General features: G+C 43.4%; 1 protein-coding gene across 1 annotated transcript in view; it reads right to left on the bottom strand.

Moving 5' to 3' along the window:
• The window catches only part of PIWIL1 (piwi like RNA-mediated gene silencing 1), a 240,637-nt gene that overhangs the window by 147,631 nt on the left and 67,904 nt on the right, over positions 1 to 25,102 (bottom strand). Inside the window, exons 6-7 of the mRNA XM_075176746.1 lie at positions 23,632 to 23,753; positions 16,605 to 16,685 (exon numbers count right to left, since the gene is read on the bottom strand). Coding sequence (XP_075032847.1) covers positions 16,605 to 16,685; positions 23,632 to 23,753 — 203 coding nt within the window. The remainder of the gene's footprint in view (positions 1 to 16,604; positions 16,686 to 23,631; positions 23,754 to 25,102) is intronic.

The following is a 25,102-nucleotide window of genomic DNA, read 5'->3' on the forward strand; positions in this document are numbered from 1 at the left end:
ACAGGAGAACAAGCCGATTAAAAGGTAAGTTAAGGGGGATTTTTTTTATTATTTCAAGGGACGCTGACCAGTGAATAAAAGTCACATGGTCCTGGAGCATCATGGACCTTATCTCCCTGCTACATACTTCTACTTGTAATACTAATGGGGAATTATATATTATTCTCTTTGGCCCATTATAAGTTGTTATAGCTTAACTAACATAGTGGTGTAATTATAAAAACAGGTCACAATTTGGGGTCACAGTGGTGTATATGTCAGGTACCGGAGGCCTGGTCAGGGCATCCTGATATACAATGCCTGGCTTAAATGCACTTTATTGATACTGCATCGAAACAATACAAAAAGTGATTGTAGTATAATAACTAGAGAGGATTTTTGAACAGGGCGATTGAAAGGTAAGTATAGGGGATTTAAAAATAAATAAATAAATAAATATATATATATATATATATATATATATATATATATATATATATATATATATATGTGTGTTAACTTTGTTTTCTATGGTTTATTGGAGGATCAGCTATCGTTATTGTTAGTGTATCTTATGTGCGGCCCAAACCAACTCGTCGTCTTCCAATGTGGCCCAGGGAAGCTAAAAGGTTGGACACCCCTGCTCTAAAGCAACTTAAAGAAAATGATAAGATAGTCATAAAACACGCCGATAAGGGGGGCGGGATTGTCATCTTAGATGCTGTGGACTATCAAATAGAAATGCAGAATATACTTGGAAATGATACAACATATCATAAATAAAAATGTGATCCAACCAAAAAGTATAATGCTCTTTTATCTAAACATTTAAAGTCTGGCCTAGACATGGGAATTTTACTACCAAACGAATTTAAATATCTTTGTACTGAATATCCAAGGACTCCAGTTATGTATTATTTACCAAAAGTGCATAAAAATCTTGATAAACCGCCAGGTAGGCCGATCGTATCGGGCATCGGATCTCTAACATCAAATCTATCACACTATGTCGCTTTCTATCTTCAGAGTCATGTTAGAGTACAACCATCATACGTGAGGGATACGACACAAGTGATCAATACACTTAAAGCTATACAATGGCAGGAAGACTATTGGTTAGTCTCCTGTGACGTAAAAATCTCTTTATACGGTTATTCCCCACAGACAGGGTCAGGCGATTGTTAGACACTATTTGGAAAAAGACAATAAATTGCCCACACAGCAGATAGATTTTATTATGGAGAGTATAAAATTCATATTAGAACATAACTATTTATGGTATGATGGGGAGTTTTTTCTGCAAATACAGGGAACGGCTATAGGCACTAGGTTCGCTCCGAGCTACGCCAACTTATTTATGATTAAGTAGGAGGAGGACATTATTTTGACTCCTGGGTGGCACGGGGCGAACCTAGTGCTCTGGCGTCGGTACATTGATGATATCCTCATCATATGGCAAGGCACACGAGAGTCACTAGATGAGTTCCTTGAATTTATTAATCATAACAATCACAATCTAACTTTTACTTCGGTAGTCAGTAAACAGACAATTAATTATCTAGATCTGGAAATTTTTGTGGATGGTGAAGAAATTAAAACAAAAACATATATGAAACCTGTAGATGTAAACGGGTACATATTGGCATCAAGCCATCACCACTGTCACTCACCGGACTGTGAGTGCTTCTTCCCGGACATTTAGGAACCGTGGCCGTCCTCCATCCTGAGGGACTGCGCATGCGCAGCCCTTTCTAATCCTTCAGTGTATGTTCCTTTAACTTAATTGGCAGATCAGGCAACACTCCCTATATTAAGCACCTGTGGTCAACACCACGTTGCCTGATCTTGGAGTCTCATTCCCCATGGGTCTCTGAAGGTGTTTCCTCGTTTATTCAGCGCTGCTGATTCCTGTGGTTTCCAAACCACTTCTACCTCTGTGGTTTCCAAACCACTTCTACTACTGTGGTTGCCATACCACATCTACCCTTCTGTGTATCATCGTGACTGTCAGCTGATTCCTATCCGCTGCCTCCGTGCACTACAGTCTTCTAACCACTTCAACTCTACCATGTATTATTGGGACTGTTAGCTGATTCCTATCCGCTGCCTCCGTGCTCTACAGTCTTCAATCCACATCCACTCACCTGTTCATCATCGTGACTGTTAGCTGATTCCTATCCGCTGCCTCCGTGCACTACAGTCTTCAACCTGCAACTCGTCTGTGTTTCATCGTGACTGTTAGCTGATTCCTATCTGCTGCCTCCGTGCACTACAGTCTTCAACCTGCAACTCGTCTGTGTTTCATCGTGACTGTTTGGCTGATTCCTATCCGCTGCCTCTGTGCGCTTCAGTCTTCAGTTCATCTCAACTCTCCCGTGTTTCCTCGAGACTGCTGCCACTATTGCTATCCGCTGCTCTCCGTGATCAACAGTTCCAGTTCAACTCTGCTCTCCCGTGTGCCATCGTTACTGCACCTGCTGGTTGCTATTGGCTACCTCCGTGTGTCCGCAGAGACCTGCTGCTGCTACTCCTCAGCTCTACTCATCCATCTACTGCTGATCCGCTCTCCACGCTTTCCTGTGTTCCCGCTGGTCTCTACCCGCCTGTCAGCATTGGATTCGTGTCTCTCTACTTTCCCCTCTGCTAGACCATCGCCATTCTCCAGGGTCCTCCAGGAGTCCAGTTCCACGCTCTACTGATTCCTGTATATTTGTTTCCCTGCTGGTCTACCTACCTGTGCGCTGCACCTACTAGACCACCGCTTCACCCATCCAGGGACTTTGTATCCTGCCGGCCTCCGGCCGTTCAGGTATCTCTGCACTCCTGTCTGACTGCCTGCTTCTGAACCACGGTATGCGTACTTCTCATTGACTGTGCTGGTGTATTGCATATCTTGCTGGACTGTGTTGGTTCTCCTCTGGAGTTTGCTATCCGCTGAGTCTATTGCCATCATTGACTGTGTTATCTCGTGCCGGATTACTTCAAGAGACTTTCTATTATTGCAGTGCTGTTCAGTCATATATATATATATATATATATATATTGTGCATATTACTGTGGATCAAGTTTAAGGTGCCCGTGTATATCTTGTGTTGCAGTCTCTCCCCGTGCACCTCCTCACATATATATTTCAGTGGTACAACTTGCTAGTGGCAGACCACTGATCCCTGTTTCCAGTATCACCTGTTCCAGTATCCTCTCACATAGCAGTGGTACAACTTGCTAAACGCAGACCACTGACTCCCCGGATACCTCCACTTGGATTCCATTCCTTCACTCAGACAGCGGTACAACTTGCTATCCGCAGACCGCTGACTCTCATCACCTCCTCGTTTCTGTTGGACATTCCTCCTCACTATAGCAGTGGTACAACTTGCTACCGCAGACCACTGACTACCTTCACGTGTCCTTTGTCCATACAGTTCCTCGTGTATTATTACCTCCATATTGCCAGTGCTGCTAGTCATAGACTTTCCTGAGCATCTCATCATCTGCTATTTCCTGTTCCGTGATCACCCTGCTACCAGAGTACCATATTACCATCTATACTGCTCTGGTAAGCCTATCACCTGGTGATCCCTGGGTAAAGACTCCTAGTGCCCGTGACAACCACAATTGGTTAAATAATATACCTGCAGGAGAATTTAAGCGGATTCGCAGAAATTGTACCGATATAGACACATACGTAGAACAAAGTACACGCATGAAGGAACAATTTTGTACGATCCAAAATTGGTAGAAACTGCTTACGAGACGGCCAAATGTATGGATAGGCAGCAATTACTTACATATAAAAAAGACGTAGTAAAAAATAATTCAGAAGAATTGGAAAATTGGAGTAAGGATGTTTTATTCATTACAAATTATTCCCAATCAGCTCAACAAATAAATAGGATTTTAAGACGCCATTGGCACATTTTACAAAAAGACGATGTCCTTAGGACAACAATACCCCAATATCCAAAGATAGTTTATCGTAAAGCCCCTAATATTAAAGCAAAAATAACACAGAAACATCTGGGTGCCAAAATTCAACCTGAGACATGGTTGTCTAAGTTGACGTTAAAAAATGGGTTTTATCATTGCGGTAAATGTCAATGTTGTAAAATATTGAGATACAAAACCAATGCTCCCTCATGTACGTTCTCCTCATGTTATACTGGGAAGTCATTTACAGTTAAAGATCTTTTGACATGTGATTCAAAAAAATGTCATTTACATATTAGAATGCCCGTGTAAGGTTCAATATGTGGGACGGAGAGTGCGAAAATTGAAAGTAAGAATAAGCGAGCACATTAGAAATATTAAGAATGGTTTTCCGCTACATAGTGTCTACAAGCATTTTTGCGAACACCATAAATGTGACCCCACAGGCCTTAAATTTATGGCCATCACTTCTGTTAAACAAAGCTGGAGAGGCGGGAATTTTATGAACATAATTAATAAAGAAGTTAGGTGGATGTTTGAACTCTATACACTAGCACCAACTGGTCTAAACATTGATCTAGAGTTAAAGTCAATATTATAATAGTGAAGATCTACTAAAGTGTATATGAAATCCACTGGGGTGTTTTATGTATACATTTATGGATAGAAAAGATAATTTAGGTGTGGAATATTTAAGGAGGTCAAGATTATGTACGTTTGTGTTTATATATATATATATATATATATATATATATATATATATATATATATTTGGTGAAAAAGATAAACTTATGCATATATCGGTTACATTGTGACCAGGTACTAGAGTAAAGAATTTTATTGTGTAAAGAGATTGTAGTGAGAATATAACTGTATATATATATATATATATATATATATATATATATATATGTTTTAGGTAAATTAGAAGAACGACTGGGTGGTATCATTTTAAAATCATCTAAATTTTATTGTAGATTTTTATTGTAGATTTTTACACTATGTTCATTTATTTTAATTAGCTAAAAGTTTTAAGTATATGGGTGTGTGTGTGTATATATATATATATATATATATATATATATATATATATATATATATATACACCAAGGTTAAGCTTGATAGAGGGAGGGTTAATAACATCATCGTGGTTGTCCAGATGGAGACCATTATAAACAACCTATCAGGAGAGCGTATTAATTAAGTAGAATGTACATAACATGTTCTCTTTCACTGTCTAATACTACTCTTGAAAAAGTTCTTCAATAGAACGAAATGCGTAGAGGTGTTATAATATACTGCATAGATATTGCTTATTTTTATTGTCCTTTGTATTGGAGTTTGTATCACTACAGCGTATTGCTGTTATTGAAATCGGATGGAATAAAGTTATTCTGTGTTTGAATCTCGCCTCCTTACTTCGTGGAATAGAACGAGGGGAATAACAAGGAGAGTATCGGGTCTTTGAAACTTAAACCACTTGACAACACTGGACGTTATCGTTTAGAGCAGGGGTCGGCAACCCCCGGCACGCGCGCCGGGGGTGACACGCAGCCCCGAGTCCTGGCACGCCGTCCGTTCTCAATGACAGCTCACTCCTTCCCCTACACTGAACTGCTGCGCAAGCGCAGCAGTTCAGCTCTTCCCCGGCTGTCATTTATTAAAAATGACAGCCGGAGAAGAGCTGAACTGCTGCGCAAGCGCAGCAGTTCAGTGTCGGCTGCACAGTTCCTCCCAAGCACCTTTGCGGACCGGATCACGCCTGGAAGAGGTAAGTATAAAATTATATATTTTTTTATTCATTTATTTGTGTCCTAAAAATTTATTTCATGCAATTCTGAGGCTATAAGAGTCATTGGGGGCATTTTTTCTCTATCTACAAAATTTTTGGGAGGCACTTTGAAGTGTGAAGAGAAGGGGGCATTACTGTGACATAAAAGGTATTGGGGGCAACTGTGGCACACTGTGTTTCTGGGGCAACTGTGGCATACTATGTTTCTGGGGGCAACTGTGGCACACTATGTGTTTCTGGGGCAACTGTGGCATACTATGTGTTTCTGGGGGCAACTGTGGCATATTATGTGTTTCTGGGGGAACTGTGGCATACTATGTGTTTCTGGGGGCAACTGTGGCATACTATGTGTTTCTGGGGGCAACTGTGGCATACTATGTGTTTCTGGGGGCAACTGTGGCATACTATATTTATGGGGGCAACTGTGGCACACTATGTGTTTCTGGGGGCAACTGTGGCATATTATGTTTTTCTGGGGGAACTGTGGCATACTATGTGTTTCTGGGGGCAACTGTGGCATATTATGTATTTAGGGGGGAAACTGTGGCATACTATGTGTTTCTGCGGGCAATTGTGGCAAAGTATGAATTGGGGGCACAACTATGTGGCATAAGATGAATTGGGGGCACAATTATGAGGTATGATGTGAACTGTGGCACTACTGTGCAGCTTAACATTTTTCTTTTTTTGCTGGTCCCTTACTGTTAATATGATATTAGCCTCATAAAATGAAAAATAATTTTATATATATATATATATATATATATATATATATATAGATAGATAGATAGATAGATAGATATAGATATATAGATATAGATATAGATATATATATATATATATATATATAGCCGCCGAGAGGGGAGGGGACGGCTACAAATTGCCTGGGCCTGCATGGTGGCCCGAGTTCCCTCTGGAGACCTAATTTTGAAAAAAAAAAATTATTTTAAAAGTACTTTTTATAAAAAAAAGTTATTGAGTGCAGGGGGATCGGTGGTGGCTAAATCCCCTTCAGCTCAGGTACCGTCAGATGCCAGGTCATGTGACTGCAGTGATAACATGGTACTCGGCGGGCTGCTGGATATCTTCCCATGCTGTGCAGTGGAGAATACGGTAAGAAGAAGGTGTGCTGGAGAGGGGGCATTTGTGACGAAAGGTGATGGAGAGGGGCATGTGTGACTAAAGGTGCTGGGCAGAGGGAGGCACGTGTGATTAAAGCATGTGGGCAGAGGGGACATATGTGAGAAAAGCTGCTGAGCAAGGGGGCATGTGTGAGTAATGCATTTTTTTGTAAGAGGGTGGCCTGGTGCTTTTCACCTGCTAGACATGCCCCCAATGATGTACTGCCACGCCCCCAATTGTACGACCACTTGCATGGTAAAAAAATGTTGTGCGCGGCGGCACAATTTTTTTTTAACTATGCTTAACTATAAGGGAGGACACATGAAGTTGCTGTACTGGGGCCATGAATTTCTCTAGGCAACTCACTATGTATTTATGTATGTATGTATGAATGTATGTATGTATGTGTACTTATATATATATATATATATACACATACAAACACACACACACACACACACACACACACACACACACACACAACTGGCACACCTGGGCTTGACTAGATTTTAGCCGGCACTCCGATAGACAAAGGTTGCCAACCACTGGTTTAGAGGATTGTGGCTACATTACAGACAATTTATTCGGCGGAGCCCGGGTCTTTAAAGTGACGGGGTTCCGGCACGGGATAGAGGACGAAATCGGATTTACTGAAGCTTATATGTAAGTAACGGATGTCACATCATTTGGTTTCTTTTGGCCTGAGGTCTTACGGTGTGTTTCTTTGATTTACATGGAACGGGAGAGATATTGGAGAGTCTGAACATAAGAAGGGCTTTATGAGATGATACGGAACATAGCAGAATATAATTGAGGACTATTCAACATTTGGACTTTGAAAATGATATGTATGATAATATATTAGAAAGTGAAGATACCAATTGTGGGAGGTAAGGTGAGGGTTGGCTGAACGCTGCAGTAACTATTTATGTTGAGCACCACCACTATTGCCTCTGCCATTGAAGGGGAAAGAACGCCAGTCTCACCCAGCTCGCTGAATGTATCCAACAACTTAGACACAAAAAAGGGCCGATGTTTTTTATATAATTCAATTGGGATTTCATCTACTCCCGGGGCTTTACCATTGGGGAATGACAAAATAGATATGTCAATATCTTCAAGAGTGAAGGGTGAGTCCAAAAACTCCCTACTGTCATTGGAGAGGACAGGAAGGGAGATATCATTCAAATACAGCTGTAACGTATCCACGTCATACCCGACCTGTGACTTATATGTACTAGTATAATATTTATGAAACACCTCAACAATATCAGGCATAAGATACCTCTTAACCCCACTGTCATCACAGATAACCGGCACTGCCGCGTCCGCCCTCTCCGCCCTTGTCAGATAAGCCAGAAAACTACAGTTTCTATCACCCTCTGCATGCTTAGAAAACAAGAACTTACGTTTGGATTTCTCAAATACATAATCTACCCACTCCCTCTGGGCCAGCTGCCAAGCTCGCCTTGCAACCTCAGTTTTGTCCTTTATGTATTGTGCTTCTAAGGATTTACACGTTTTCTCTAGTATCTGTTCTTTTTGTCTGGACGACTTTTTAATTTCAGCTACACCAGCCAATTAATGTCCCCCTCAGGAAGGCCTTGAAAGCGTCCCAAACTATAGGTGGCATAGCTGTTACCAGATTATCTACAAAGAAGCCTTCCCACCGTGTCACCAACGTCGCTCCTGTACCCATCAAGGAGAGCCAGAAGGGATTTATTTTCCAAAAGGACTGGCCTCTATCAATTGCAAAATCAATAGATAAACCGAGGGGCGAATGGTCAGAGATCCCCCTAGCCCTATACTCCACGCTCCTCACCAGCGGTAACAGAGAGTGTGACAGCAGAGCCAGATCAATTCTTGAAAATGCATTGTATGATGTAGAAAAGCAGGAGAATTGGACCTCTTCTGAATGTCTCAAACGCCATACATCTACTAACCCCATTTCCTCAATCAAAGCAGAAAAAGCCAACTTCGAGTTGCCAACTACAACCTTTTGCTCTCGCCACCTATAAACCTCTCTATTCATCACATTGTTGAAATCCCCTATACAAATGGCTGGAACCTCTGGGAACAATGCCATGAATTCTCCACATTTCCTTAACACCTCGCTACTATACGGTGGGGGTATATATACAGCTAACAGAATCACCGGAACCCAATTAATGACAGCCTCATCAGCACAAACCTTCCCCCTGCATCCACCTGGATTTTTACCAAGAAGAAGCAGAGACGCCTATGCACCAATATAGAGACCCCTCGAGAATTAGTCGTGTAAGTAGAGTGGTATGCCCTACCCACCCATGCTTTTTTAAGGGCGAGTACTCTATACTGTGTAAATTAGTCTCCAATAAACAAACAATATCCGGATCATTTTTTCTAATTTGTCTTAACACAAGAGAACGTTTCACAGCATTATTCAGGCACCGCACATTCCAGGAGAGAATTTTCAGCTCCTTATCAGATGCACCAGAATACATATAATAGTCACTCCTGTCCCACTACCCCGCATCCCACACCCCTGCAGAGCATACATTGATATACTTATAATCACATATAATCCTTGTTCATTTGCGATAACATTGAAACTACCCACAACTTAATAACCTTAATACTAAACCCCCACCCTGTATACTCCACCCAACTTAAGTATACCTTAATCCCTAACTAAAGTTAACTTAAGATATTCAGCAGGGCAGCACACTACCACAAGAGGCCACCGGCCAACCCGCAAAATACCAGAAGAGAGAGGAAAAGAGAAAGAAAAATGGGGGAGGAAAAGGGGCGAATTGAGACAAGAAAGGAAAAGAACGGCCTTAAAGCCATGGGCTCTCCAGCCCATTATATTTTTTCAAGTGGACCTTTCAACATTAGTTTGAAAATCACAAACCCCACATGAGCGAGATATTTTTTTTTTTTTTTTTTTTTTTTTACCACAGAAGAGAAATTGCATTATGTATAGCAAATACCATGCATATAATCAATGACAAATCAGCAATGTCCCAAGGACTATGAGGAAAGACAGAGAAAAGTACTCATCCAGGATCAGCATCCAGCAGCAGCCAGGCGTCGGGGAGTATCAAAAAAGGATGAGGATGTACGGCCCTCCGAAACCACCCGCAACCGGGCAGGGAAGATCATGGCATACGGGATCTGTAAATCTCTCAATCTTCTCTTCACCGGAATGAACTGAGCCCTGTTCTTTTGTACATCCTGAGCGAAGTCAGGATACATTGCTACTCGCTGACCATTGTATTCCACTGGACCTTTCTGCCTAGAAAAGCGTAGAATGGCATATCGGTCACGATAATGCAACAATTTGGCTATGAAGGTGCGCGGGGGGGCTCCAGGAGGGGGTGCTTGAGTTGGAATACGGTGGGCCCACTCCACTGCGAATTGGGCTGTAAATGAGTCTGTACCAAACAGTTGAATTAACCACTTTTCCAGGAAGGATTCTGGGGAGGCACCTTCTGCTTTTCGGGTAACCCCACCACACGAATATTGCTACGACGTAGACGCCCCTCAATATCCGTGAGCTTTTGTTTGAAAAGGGCGGCTTGAGTCTCCAGACCCTCCAGCCGACCCCCAACAGGTGCAGAAGTATCCTCCAGTGTGGACACACGAGTCTCCACCTCACCCACTCTCTCCCTGATTTTCTGAACATCTTGCTGGAGGAGAGAAAGGTCAATCTGCACCTCTCCTATTTTTTCAGTTACCCGTTTCTCAGACGCCCCAATGGCCTGTAAGACCTGCTGCAGCGTAACCTCTGGGTCCGCCGGCGGAGCCTGCAAAGAGGGGGTAGTGGAGTGTGATGCATCTCCTGAACCAGAAGTGGTAGTGGAGGAGCAGGCAAAACGTTCAAGTTTTCCTGCAGCAGTGGACTGGCTATGTTTGCCCATAATTAAAAGGGGGTAAGCGGGATATTTATCCTATAAACTTGAAAGTGGCACCAAAGCCTGACCAGCTCCAATCCAACCTGTATATAACGCTGATTGTATTGCAAACGGTACAGTCAGGTAACTTCACACAGGCCTGCCAGATATCAGCCCGATACAATATAGTGCAGGCAGGGTAAGCCTTCCTTGCCCTCCACCAAGGCACACCCAGACCACTTGGGCACACCAGGGCACAGCCAGACTACTCCTCAGCAGATGTATATCATATGCCTGCCTCAGATATCTAAATATATGTTGATGTATAGCACCCTGCAGTTCCCACAGAGGGTCGCCTTGTCAGCTTTCAGCTTGCACCTGTGCACACTTCAGTATGTTGTCACGCTGCATGCTGCAGGATACTCAGACACAGTCCTTCCTTCAGCGTTAATAACTTGATGACCAGGCAAGATGGCACCCCGTAGCATGAAATGGCACGAAGAAAGAAATGTCCAACTATCGCCAGTTTTGTCTTCAGATCCAGCCAGTGAACCTCCGCTGCTGCCGCCACAGGTAAGCCCAGTTTACATATGACCAGGGGATATGCTGCAGAGCCGCTGCCCGCCTGTCACCCTCCGTCCTCTGAGTCTAGCCGCCTCAACACTCACGGCACCTCAGGCTCTCTGCCCGCCGGTACCTGTATCCTCAGGTCCTCTCCAAACTGCTACACCTCGGAAGCACTCAGGGTAGGTATTTGTGTAGTCTAATGTCCACTTGCAGGAGTTACCAGGATATTCCGGCTGGAGAGCATGTAGCGATACGTGCTACTCCATGCTCGTTCAGGCCACGCCCCCCAGCATTATCTTTTTTTATCAATTTGTGCTATAGTAGCTCTTCTGTCGGATTGGACCATATAGGCTAGCCTTCACTTTAAACGCTAATTAAAGAGCCTTGGGCACCCATTACGCTGTCGCCTTTTCACCGGTTGTCCTTCCTTGGACCACTTTTGGTAGATACTAAAGAATGCATACCAGGAACACCCCACAAGACCAGCCATTTTGTAGATGCTCTGACACATTCATCTAGCCATCACATTTTTGGGCCCTGTCGAACTCTATCAGATCCTTACTCTTGCTTATTTTTCCTCTTTCCAATACATCAACTTCAAGAACTGATAGAACTAATAAATCCCACCACTTGACGAGTCCCATTATAACATGTTAATCAAAGGTAATCACACTCACCCCTTTATGTGAATATAGTGCATAAATTTTGTGAACGCCTGGAAAGCATTAAAATCAGTCCCAATATGGTATTCTCTCTGCAAATATGGGAAATCAAGGCCGTGACTAGGGCTGTGCAACAGGGGTGACTGCCCAGGGCGCAACGCTGAAAGGGACAGATTATAAATGTTTTAGGTTAATTTGGTTAATATTGACGGCTAGGGGGCGGCAGATTTCCTTCTGTCTGTGGGCAACTCGAATTCACTCTCTGCCCCTCCAAAAGCAATCGTAGCCCTCCTGGGAAACTTGCCAAGATTCCAACTGTACATCCGTCAAAAAGCAAACAAGGATGGTGCCGGTTGTGAACTATTGTAAAATTCAATTAGTACTTTCACAAAATAAAGAGAACACATACCAAGTGTTACAGAATATGATTGCTTATCAGCAAAATACAGGGGACACCTTCAAAACTAGGATATTTTAGCTTTCCAACACGACCTCACCATGCATAGAGAGAGAGATATAGATATATAGATATATATATATAGTAACAAAAGGAGGCATTTAGCTGGCAATATGCAGAGAAAACAGGGAAGTAGAGTAAAACATTGGCACAGTTATGTACCTAGGTGGAGATTAAACCAGGTAAAAACATATGTGTAGTTTAAAATTGGTTTACTTACATGATTTAAAAGCTGCTTCCTCTCAGCAAACAGACAGGGTGGGTCTGATAGTCTAAACAGAGCCAGGGATGGGCGTTTCCTTTTAAAGAGAAGGTGGGTGTGTCACCTGTCCATCAAGCTAGACCTGTGGGAGGAGTATCAGGTATAAAACCCTGCTTGTTTCATTGTTCAGGGAGATCAACGCTGGGCTAGCTGGCTGATCTGGACAGGGAGCTGGACTATGTATAGTAAGCGTTGAGGGTCTCCATAATTGCTGTGCAAGTATACGGTGTCAAAACATTATTACCATCCTGACAATAAAGAACCATAAAAAGGAAGAAGTTGTACGCGTGTGCTTCACCAGTAGCGGGCTCTTGCCACAATATATATATATATATATATATATATATATATATATATATATATATATATATATATATATATATATATATATATATACACACACACATATACATACATACATACATACATATATACACACACACACACACACACACACACACACACACACACACACAGTAGTAGTAGTACGGACATAAACTTTTTTCACACAAGTTAGTAAAATGCATATTTAAATAACAGAATGCAGTAGGTTATCTGACAAGCTGAATATAAAACTACTCCTTCTGGATTCTTGCTCTATTAATCCCATATGGCGAACCTTTAACTCCAGCTAAAGATGCCCTATCATGTTTTGTCTAAAGGCAAATTTCATTATAGGTATGCGTCACAGAACACATAGGGATGGAAGGTTTTTTCACAATCTGTCAAATTTAGCCCCACCCACAACGAAGTCCAAGGTCGTGGTTCTCCGGAGGGGGACCAGTCGAGACTGACAGGTGAGAAGGGTATTCACTGGCAAAAGGAGATATCAGAGGAACAGAATTGTTCCGAACAGTGAAAGACAGAAACTGAAGAGGGGTTACTGGTAACAAGGATAGCTAAAAGGCACAGGATACTGAATACGGGGTTAAGTTGAGAAGCATAGGACCCCGAATACCAGGATTAGCTGAGAAGCACATCATAAAGGATACCAGGATTAGCTGAGAAGCATTGGATGCTGAGTACGAGGAATAGCTGCTGAGAAGCAGAGGACACAGAGTTAGTTGAGAAGCTTAGGCTGGGCAGCATTGGGAAACAGGATACCAGGATTATCTGAGAAGCTTTGGTCGCTGGATACCAGGAGTAGCTGAGAAGCACCAGATATAGGAGAGGAAGATTAGCTGAGAAGCACTAGATACAGGATATCAGGATTATCTAAGAAGCATAACACGCTGGATACCAAACCATGATTAGCTGAGAAGCCCCAGATACCAGGATTAGATTAGACGCATAGGGACGCTGGGTTCCAGGAATCACAAGGAAACAAAAGTCAAATGTTCCAGCAGCAGTAGGGTAACAGGACATAAAAAACTGGCATCATATTGCCAGAAAAGGTGCTTTAAATAGGAGCCAGGATGAGGGTGAGAGGAAACCAAAAAGCCAATGCAGGGAAATAGCAGCAGATAAAAGACAGACGTGCGCATATGCACTTACAGTTCAATCCATTTAGCTGAACCCACTTAGGGGATCTGCTACCTTATCCCAACCCTACAGCTGCTAAGCATAGGGTAAACAGAAGAATACAATCCAGAGACACAGTCCAAGCGACAATAGAACTGAACATTGGGCGGAAATTATGGGAGCGCAGTTGGATTCTGAAAAATTAATTTTACAGTAAGTACAAAAATCCTATTTCTACTTATCTGGAGGCACTAGAGCATTGTGAACGTTCCAAAGCTGCCCCTAGGACAGAGGACTCTGAGACAATATGTGCGTAAAATACTATTGTCCACAGCTCTATGAACGCAAAACATGAAAACGGTAAACAGAGTAAAGTATGAAAGGAGAACCATGTGGTTGCCCAGCAACAAGATTAGTCTTGGAGCTGTGACCTGAGTCCACAGACACAAAATATTCAATCGAACATGAAAGAATACAGAAACGGCTCCTATTGAGAAGGAATACTCGTTAATCGCCACAGAAAAAAAAAAGTCTACGATGACAATTTAATTAGCCTAAAAGACAAATTTGAATCATACTCACACCACTATCTCAAGATGTCTAACTGTAAAAAAGCAAAAGCGAAAACAGCCTTTTATACTCCTTTGGATGTGGAGACCCTATCTTCCCTGAACGACATGCAGAGAAGGGCGAAAGATTTCCAGGAAAATGCAGCTCTAATTAGGGGCTGGATTTCTAAGAATCAAATATCCATCCTAGGGACTTCAACAACCAATAAGAAGCCTGCAGATGGGAGTGCAGGAGGCAAGCTGACTGTGCTGTGAGGAGAAAAGTTATAACAGTGATTCCCCTCAAACTGAAAAAAGGGGGCCTCTTGACTGATATGACCACTGGAGAAAACCATTGGTGACATAGCAAAAACAAATAGCAGAGCTGAAAAATAAATAGTCTTGAGAAGGCAGTGTAGCCCTTCCCAAATAGGGATAGAAAATATATGTCATTTATATCCAGGGATACAAAGACTTCCCTGGGTTTAACGCTATGATGACGGATCTTATACATTCCTCTTGAACCTGTCCACCTAAAGTTAGGCATTCAATGTATTCAGGTTTCAGGTTAGCCAAACTGTCTCTCCAGCATCTCCACAAGACAAAAGTTGGAGAAAGACCACAAGTCTTCTGGGACGAGAACAATCACTCCTTTTTCCCCAGAAAAGGATTGAGTTAGGGATCCTATCCAAACAGGCACACCCAACTCGTCGGTGTCCCCTCAAGTAATGCTTGTGCTGTGGAATTACTCGCCTTCGCAAGCTACACATTGAGATTTAGACTTAAAACTGGTATATCATACATCTGAGAGATCTGACCTAGAAGAAATAATATATAATCTGATATAGATACTGCAATACAAAAAAAGTTGCTTAGAAAATAATTTTAATATTAGCATACCCAAAGAAAAATTTAAACCTCTGTAATCATCTCCCATATACACACACACAGAGGGAAATGAGAAAAAAAACAGGTACTAGCACCAAGTCGCATCCAGATAGGTAAGGATGGGACCTGAAGTAATGAAAATCCAGGATAGGGAATAGAAGTGTTAGAGCACCATCCACCATTTGTAAAATATCTCCCACATCAGTATTCACAGTGTAGTTGGAAACAATGTAGATAGTATTTCTACTCACCTCTCTCTGGGCCCAATAAGTTCTTCCTGTCCTATGACAGGTTCCAGCTAGATATTATGCCTCTAGTGGCATTAACTATTGAGAAAGGAGTGTCACTTGATCCTCAACAACTCTATACAGCCAAGGAGGCAGCCAAACATGCACCTCAATGCTTCTAAATGCGCAGGGTGCAATGTGCACTATAGGAACCATTTTTGTGGCCGAACGTTAGGAAAAAACCCAGACTATTATTATTATCGTTTATTTGTTAGGCGCCACAAGGCTTCCGCAGCGTCGCACATAGTACAAACAGTAGACTATACAGGGTATAACAGTACAGAACAATAAACAAAAAGTACCAATACTTCAGAAACTCTAGGCAGGCTGATGCAATGAACACGGAGCAGAAGAATGGGTAAGGAGACAGGAGGGAAGAGGGCCCTGCTTATGCGAGCTTACATCCTAAGGGAGGGTTAAACAGACCAGACTACAGAAGTTTACCCTTAAGTGACACTCACCTCAACCCTAAGGTAGCAGTCAATTAAGGCAGCAATGGTCCCCACACACAATGTAGGAGAAAAACTGCCAGGTCAATTACTTTCAAATGCAGGATATATGGTTTTCTAGCACTTATATATGAATGAAAGAATAAATAAATAAATAAATAAATAAATACGTCAATGGAAAAAAAAAAACTAAGGATAAGAGTATAAATTCCAATGTATTAAGTATATATTTAAAATGCAAATTTGAATATCACAATAGAATGGAAAATGGGAAAATGTAACAAAGGAAATGCACCACCATAAGTCAATTTAAATATTATTAACATACTTATGTGCTCTGATTTCTATAGGATCATTAGGGTTGTAGTAATTGCGTCCTATTTGCTTCATACTCATCATCTTGAGGAGCCTGCAAGCAACAAAAAGGTGAAATTATAAAACAGTCAAAATGGTCCCATCAGTTATTCTGTTTTCCTGTTATGTCCTGTTAATGTGCAGCATGTTTTAAATATATTTTCAATATGCTTGCAAAATGGGCATCTTTAGAATGCAGCATGCTACCTTTCAAACATGGACACATACGAATGAATTCATTCCCTACCTCCATTTGAAATACATGGGGGACATAATTGCTTACAGAACAGTCAAACAAAGTTAGTAATCCTTTGATACACTGACAGAATAAGGACAAAGGGACGAGTTTACTAAAAGGAATGTTTTTTTTATATTTTTTTTTTTAGCAGTTTCAATTTAACAAAGCACAACTTTATAAATCAGCATCCATTGAGCAAAAATACAAGCAATCAGATTTAATAAGCCACTGATTGCACACAAAATAAAAAACAACTCATAAAAGGAGCACCCGTGACATATTAATTATGCAGTCAATCGTTATTGCTTGATTAAGTTGCAAAATTATTATATAATAAACTTATGAGGGCAAACTATATTTTTCATCATATTAAGGGGGCAATATGTTTGTTTATTATTTAATGGGACAATATTCTTGCATTTATTACACATAAGGGAGGAAATATGTAGTTTTACATGTGACCATCATAAATAACTATTTCTCTAATTACTTAGAATTATTTTTCTAGCAATCAAATAGAATTGCCCCCATAATATAATATAATCAAAAGCGGGTATTAAAAAAAAAAAAAAAAGAAAAAGAAAAAAAAAACCCTGTCTTTGTCTCTGACGGTTTGGCGATTTTGAATCTGCCAGACATATAACATTCCAACCTCAAACCATTTTGTTACTCACCATAAAATTAATTTCTCTTAGTACAATGGGGGACACTGAAATACAATGAGGCATAGTAGATGGTCCAGAAGCCCCAACAGGCTTGGTCGAATGTGCCATCAGGGGAACTGGGAAGTGTGAAAATTGTGGCCTTCACACCACTAAATGTAATCTTTCCACACACAATAGTAATTTGTAGAAGATGATACTCTGCAGAATATTTTCTCAAAAACACCTGTCCAAAAGAATCAGGGTTTCAGTAGCCACGCCGTCAGAGTCAGACGACTTAAAGAGTGATAACGATGGGGGCCTTGTGTCAGTAGATCTGGACGAAGAGGTAATCAATAAGGTGGAACTACCGCCATCCCTTGTATGCCAGAGTACCATGTCCTGCGCGGCCAATCCAAAGCCACCAAGATGGCGGAAAATCATTCTCTTTATTTTCTTGTGGACCCATGGGAGAGAGGGAACCAGGTATACAAGATGGAACTGCCAATAGATAATCATGGCATCCGTGTAGCTCACAGCGGGATACCTGGACGTTGCACCGAAGAGAGGGAATCTGAAGTTCAGAAGAGACACCATAAGATCTATCTTTGGTTGGCCTCAATGTTGAACCACAAGAGCAAAGACCTCTGCAAGAAGGGAACATTCACCTGGATGGATTGCGGCTGAGGTAATTAACATCCCAGTTCTCCACCCCAGGTATGAATAGGGCTGAGATCACTGGGACATAGCGTTACCCCCAGCACATGATCCATGCTCTCACCCGCATTGTCATAGTGCTTACTGCGTGGTTTCCCTTTGAGGATTCAGGTGGGCTACCACTTGTAGGCTTCCAGACTCTGAATGAGCGTGCAGTAGACTGCAGTAAGTTTCAGAACATTGATGGGCCATAATGACTCCAGGCATGACCAGAGACCCTGGGTCAGAGAAGACCTTTGACTGCGCCCCAAGCAGACAGATTGGCATCTATGGTAAACAAGGTCCACTCACATGATTGGATGGACTGACCCTTGACAGGATGTGCCCTGATAAACCGCCAAATAAGAGACTAACTGTCACGGGCACTAGGAGTTTTGACCCAGAATTTACCAGATGTAGCTCTACTCACCAGAGGCGCGGAGTCTAACACAGTGGCTGGTCTTCTCCAGGAACTCCCGCAAGGAAGTATGGGTTTCAGCGGCTTCCACTGTGCAGGTCGCGGCCCTCTGGGGAGTATGGTAAAGATACGGATACAGCTATACACGATGACTACAAGGATCTCCTTGAGCTGGATAGGAGGAGGAATGCAAACGATATACAGTCTCTGAGTAGTAGGCACAGTAATTACACAGCGAAAATGATGACCCGAGCATGCAGGTAAACTTGAAAGAGATGCTTGACAACTGAAGGAAAGTCTATACGAAAAGCCAATAATACAGAGTAGTAGAAAAGTCAGCGACTAGCAGCTATCACTACAGATGCACAGTAGAAACTTAGTCCCGGTAATAGATAACATACAAGGTAGCATGGAACGATCTGCGGCTGACAAGTATTACTACTGGCGTAGAGTAGAGACTTGTCCAGGTGCAGGGAAGATACAAGGTAACATGAAGCAGTCTGCGGCTGACAGGTATTATAACTGGCGTGGAATAGAGACTTGTCCAGGTGCAGGTAAAATACGAGGTAGCGTGGAGCGGTCTGCGGCTGACAGGTATTACCACTGGCATGGAATAGAGATTTGTCCAGGTGCAGGTAAGATACGAGGTAGCGTGGAGCGGTCTGCGGCTGACAGGTATTACCACTGGCGTGGAGTAGAAACTTGTCCAGATGCAGGTAAGATGCGAGGCAGCGTCCACAGCAAACAGAAACATTAAACAGGAACAGGGAATTCCTTGGTTACCTCGGCAGAATGAGGACCAAGAACAGGCAATGATAGTAGGGCAACAACTTGTCTTAAATAGTGAGAAGTAATTAATCATCCAATGAGGAGAGGAGCAAGGTTTTAACAGTCTGTAGGTCTGCACATGCGCAGACCCCTGATCAAGATGGCGGACGGCCGCAGCGCAAGACAGGCGCCGGCAAAGCAGAGAGAGACCTAAGTCTTGAGCCTGAGGAACTAACATTCCGGTGAGTGACACTAACACGTGGCCGTGGACAACGCCTGTCCAGATGAGTTTGGATTTGAACAATTTCCTGAGAAGCTATCTGTTTACCGGCTTTGAAAGAAACTGTGCAAATGGCACAGCCTCAAACATGGATAGCAGTTTCATGCATCGGAGAGGGGACACTTCTTATTTGGACAGAAGGGACCAGGTTTAGTTCAGAGTTGAAAAGAACCCTGTTCTCCAGGAGGAACACCTTCTGACACACCATGTCAAAGTGGAGGCCAAGAAACCGCATCTGTCGTGCTGGAACTAAGGAAGACTTGATAAATTTAGAATCCAGACATAGGTCTCCAGAAAGGAGGACAGCTGAATGTGCTGTTGAAGGAAAGAATCGGTTTGCACCTTTAACAACAAATAGAGCACAATAGTGATACCCTGAGAAGGCAGGAGACTTGCAATCACTGCCATAATTTTAGTGAAAACCTTTGGGCAAAAGCTAGACCAGAGGTGAAAACCTGGAACTGGTAATGTGTTTCGCGAACTGTAAAGAGAATGAGACACTGATGTTTTTCCACATATGGAGACATGTAGGTAGGCATCTTTTATGTTTAGGGATGCCAGGAAGTTCCCTTGCTCAATATCCGCAATCACGGATAACAACAACTCTATCTGGAATCCCAGAACGCGAACCTACTTGTCGAGCATTTTGAAATTCAAGACCGGACAAAACAATCCGTCCAGGATTGTGACCAGAAAAAAGATTGCATAAAACCTCAAACCTCTTTCCTGAGGCGGAACTAGAATAATCACACGAGAAACCAGAAGCTTTCATGTAGCCTCCTAGAGCACCAGTATCGTAAGTCCATATGAGGGTAGACCTGTGGTAAAAATTTGCGTGAAGGGAATTTGAAAAAATAAATGACATAGCCTCATGTCACAGTCCCTTGAAAGCAACACTTTTTATCTGTAGCATTCTGGAGCGAAACCGCAACATGCACCAGAATAGCAGAAGTTCTGCTTAGGCAGGCATCAGGAGAATCCACCTTGGGAGAACGCTACCATTTAACAGACTCTTCCAACGACAAGATGGTAAAGTGGTTTAAATCCACTCAAGCATCTGAAACATTCAGGTTCTGTCAGGCCTCAGAAACAAACTAACAAGTGAGGAGACGGCGGGAAACAAACTGTCTCATTCTTCTGTCTTTTAAAAAGGGAGAAGGCAAAAGAATCAGTAACTTTAGGCTCCACAAAGTCCAAAATTTGCATAACGACAACAGTTAAGTCACACTGTTATGGCAACCAGTGCGGCATAAACTCATAGAACAGGTAGAAGAGAAGATCTTCACCTTTAGCAACCGTCTTTCCCGTATAGACTGGTTATGCTCACAGGCACTCGGATGCCCCCAGGTCTTATGCTCAGAGTAGTATGAGTTTAGGCTGACCTGGCAGCGCACATGTACAGGAGGTAGCACGCGGTGTAGCGTCAGGCCAGAGATCTGCGGACTGGACAGAGCACTGGAGAAGATGTCAGGTACAGGCAAAAGGTCAGGGTCACAGGCAGTGGTTCAGAGTCCGGGAACAGGCAACAGATTGGGGTCAAGGGCAGTGGTTCAGAATCCGGGTACAAGCAAAAGGTCCCAGGGTCACAGGCAGTGGTTCAGAGTCCGGGTACAGGCAAAAGGTCATACACAGGTAAACAATCCAAGGTTTCAACACCAAACAAGAACAGGAGCAGGCAGCAGTACTGGGACAGATTGCTAAAACCGGCAGTGAGGCTCAGTCCTCACTGCCTTAAATAGTCCTATGAGCCAATCAGAGAAGAGCCTAATTAATACATGACCCTACCAACCAATGAGAAGAGAGGGAGCAGTTGCCTAATTAACTCACAGCCCTGAGTGGCTGTCCCTGCACAGACCTGCGCGCACGCGCCCGGCTGTTTGACAGCTGGCCGGGCTGCGGGAGATCTCTAGCGTCCCAGTTGTTGCCCAGGCAACCGGGACGAAGACACCGGAAGTGACTTCCCGGTCGTCATAGCGATGGCCGGGACGCCCGCGGAAGGAAGGTAAGAGTCGCGGCGGTGCCCGCGGAAGGAAGGTAAGAGTCGCAGTGGCCGCCGCGACTAACACACACGCTTTAATTTAGAGGTATCATCTACACTGTAAAAATCCTCCTCTTCAGACTCGTGAATCAACTACCCATCGGAGATAAGGGGCGCAAACAGTCACAGGAATATGAAATATACCCATTGTCTTATGGGAGGGCGCTAAGAAGACATTCCAATGAGCAAGAATCCCATTTAAGACCCTGAAAGAGCACGGCTAGAGTCAATGCCAGACATGCCTAAGCCTGGGAAGCCCCCTATATGGTGGCACAGGAAGAGAAGGCGAAATCAATGGTGCATTTAGAAAATTAGAAGTCATTTACCTCTTGTTGCATGTCACCAGTAACTTGGCCAAAGATGGTTCCTCCATGGCCGCGGGAGTCGTCGTGTGCAAACTGTGATCACAGGACTCCACCTCACACGTTGCACACAGACTGTGCACAAGATAATTTAGCATTACATTTGGCAGGCTGTTTTGGAAGTCCGCTTTTCACACATGGTGATCAAAAAAAATGACACACCAGAAAAAATTGTAAGAAAATGAGACCTCACCTATTATAACACTATGAAGTTATAATATGGTATTACGTTAACCAGAGGACTTCTTCACTATAGAAAATTTGCAAACACAGACACTATTAAGATGACAGTCAAAGGGGTTACAAAAAAACACCCTGAACCAAGTGTATATCAAGTAGGACAACAATAATATATATACATATAAATATATTGCAACCTACTAGGCAACGACTGAACAATGGCACCAGATAAGGAGGAGCCAGAGCAGGGAACTACTGCAGCGATGACGAAGCAGAAAATGGCAGAACACGCCACACATGAGAATCGTGTAGCTGGACTGGCCTTGGCCTCTATTGCCAGTAAGAGCCCTCCTCTGAAAGCGCTTCCCTCCCCTCATACGGTACCTGAAAAGTGCAAAGACTGTTCTTTCCTACATGAAGATCTGTTTCGACTCTGTCTGCCACCATCTAAGGCTCTGATGCTGCAAAGTGTGATATCATAAAAGTAGCAACAGAAGATGTACTACTCGAAGGAGATCTGTTTAGGTGGTAGTTTCTGCTGAGACACGATGTTCATTTCTAAGGGATGACACTGATAGCCGCTGGAGCTCAGTTATTAGTATGCACTGCTCAGATTGTCTGAGAGGAGCTGGCAGACTGCTAGGGAGAGAGAAACTCGGCGGCTACTTTCCACCGATCAGGGACCCAGAGTGAAGATGACTGACAGGCACACCATGGGAGGAGTCCCTGATCAGTCTAAATATAGGAATAACATGAAACACTGAAAAACACTTAAAATAATTAAAAATAAAAGAAAGCGCAGCAGCCCACAGAAAAACACCCAACTCCAGAGGGCACTTAACTAACACGGAGAATGGTTCCAGATGGAAGTGACATAGTAAGGAAGGATCTAACCACTCAATAGTTTGAGATTTAAATCGCGTTTACTCCAGGTCCATCTACAATACCCCAAACATTTTATTTTTTTATTTTTTTTAAAGTAATAGCTAAAACTTTCTGCCAAGTTCTCTTGTAGTGGATAAGGTAGAAAGAGAATGTGTCTTCAAAAATTTAAAATTATGCATGGTAGGTAAAATGTTCTATTATTTTTTTTTTTATTTTTTTTTTAAATAGCTGGATTAGAAGCAACTTTATACATGCTCTTATTTCAACACAAAGGCTGAACATTTGTGGAAGGGCTACATAGGCCTGGATCTAAGATTAAAAGATTACCAGGGTGACAACAAAGCTAAACAAACTTTGTTATTGTCAGAATAGTCAATAAGCTGCAAATCATCTCATTATCAATTGATGGTGTTTGTTGTATTTTTGTGCTGTTCCCTTTTAAACACACTGCATTGTTGAATAAAACAAACAGAAATCCACAAACAAAAGACCAACCTTCGAAACATAATGTTGTAAAACTGAAAGCAGGTTGGTGAAGTGGGTGGCAACTCATTTGTCAACGTTATTGTGATTTTCACATTCTCTCCATTGCGTGTTTGGCTAAACACCTCACTGACCTAAATCAAAAACAAACAAGTGGTTACCGAATACAATTCATCATCCCGAACATGATGCGGACAAAATTGCTTGTGCAGTACATTTTAGTCTAGGATTGCACAATTTTAGGTTAATAATAATCTAGACCAGTGGTTCCCAAACTTTTGCAGTTCGCGGCACCCTTAGAGTCTCCAAATTTTTTCAAGGCACCCCTCCAAAATAATTACTGAGCAGTCCTGTTTTAGAAGTAGTTGGGTCAAAAAACTGTAATAAGTATTTAGGTCACGACAGAAATACTTATTTAGTTGTATGCAAAAATGCCCCTCTGCATCCAGACAATCTGCCCCCTCTGGATCCAGGCACACTGCCCCCTCTGCATCCAGGCACACTGCCCTCTCTCACGTTTCCCCCTCTGTCCATTCCTCTGCCCTCTGTCACGCTGTCCCCCTCCTCTGCCCTCTGTCCCCCTCCTCTGCCCTCTCTCACGCTGTCACCCTCCTCTGCCCTCTCTCACCCTGTCACCCTCCTCTGCCATCTGCCCTCCTCCTCTGCCATCTGCCCTCCTCCTCTGCCATCTGTCCCCCCTCCTCTGCCCTCTGTCCCCCTCCTCTGCTCTCTGTCCACCTCCTCTGCCATCTGCCCTCCTCCTCTGCTCTCTGTCCCCATCCTCTGCTCTCTGTCCCCCTCCTCTGCCCTCCTCCTCTGTCATCTGACCCCCTCCTCTGCCCTCTGTAACCCTCCTCTGCCATCTGCCCTCCTCCTCTGCTCTGTCCTCCTCCTCTGCCATCTGACCCCCTCCTCTGCCATCTGTAACCCTCCTCTGCCATCTGTCCCCCTCCTCTGCCATCTGTAACCCTCCTCTGCCATCTGTAACCCTCCTCTGCCATCTGCCCTCCTCCTCTGCTCTGTCCCCCTCCTCTGCCATCTGCCCTCCTCCTCTGCTCTCTGTCCCCCTCCTCTGCCATCTGCCCTCCTCCTCTGCTCTCTGTCCCCCTCCTCTGCCATCTGCCCTCCTCCTCTGCCCTCTGTCCCCCTCCTCTGCCCTCCTCCTCTGCTCTCTGTCCCCCTCCTCTGCCATCTGACCTTCTCCTCTGCCATCTGACCCCCTCCTCTGCCATCTGTAACCCTCCTCTGCCATCTGCCCTCCTCCTCTGCTCTCTGTCCCCCTCCTCTGCCATCTGCCCTCCTCCTCTGCCCTCTGTCCCCCTCCTCTGCCATCTGCCCTCCTCCACTGCCCTCTGTCCCCCTCCTCTGGCATCTGTCCCCCTCCTCTGGCATCTGTCCCCCTCCTCTGGCATCTGCCCCCCTCCTCTGCCATCTGACCCTCTCCTCTGCTCCGCGCCAGCTATAGAGAAAAAGAAAGCAAACA

Source organism: Mixophyes fleayi, chromosome 1, assembly GCF_038048845.1.
Source record: "Mixophyes fleayi isolate aMixFle1 chromosome 1, aMixFle1.hap1, whole genome shotgun sequence".
Lineage (NCBI taxonomy): Eukaryota > Metazoa > Chordata > Amphibia > Anura > Limnodynastidae > Mixophyes > Mixophyes fleayi.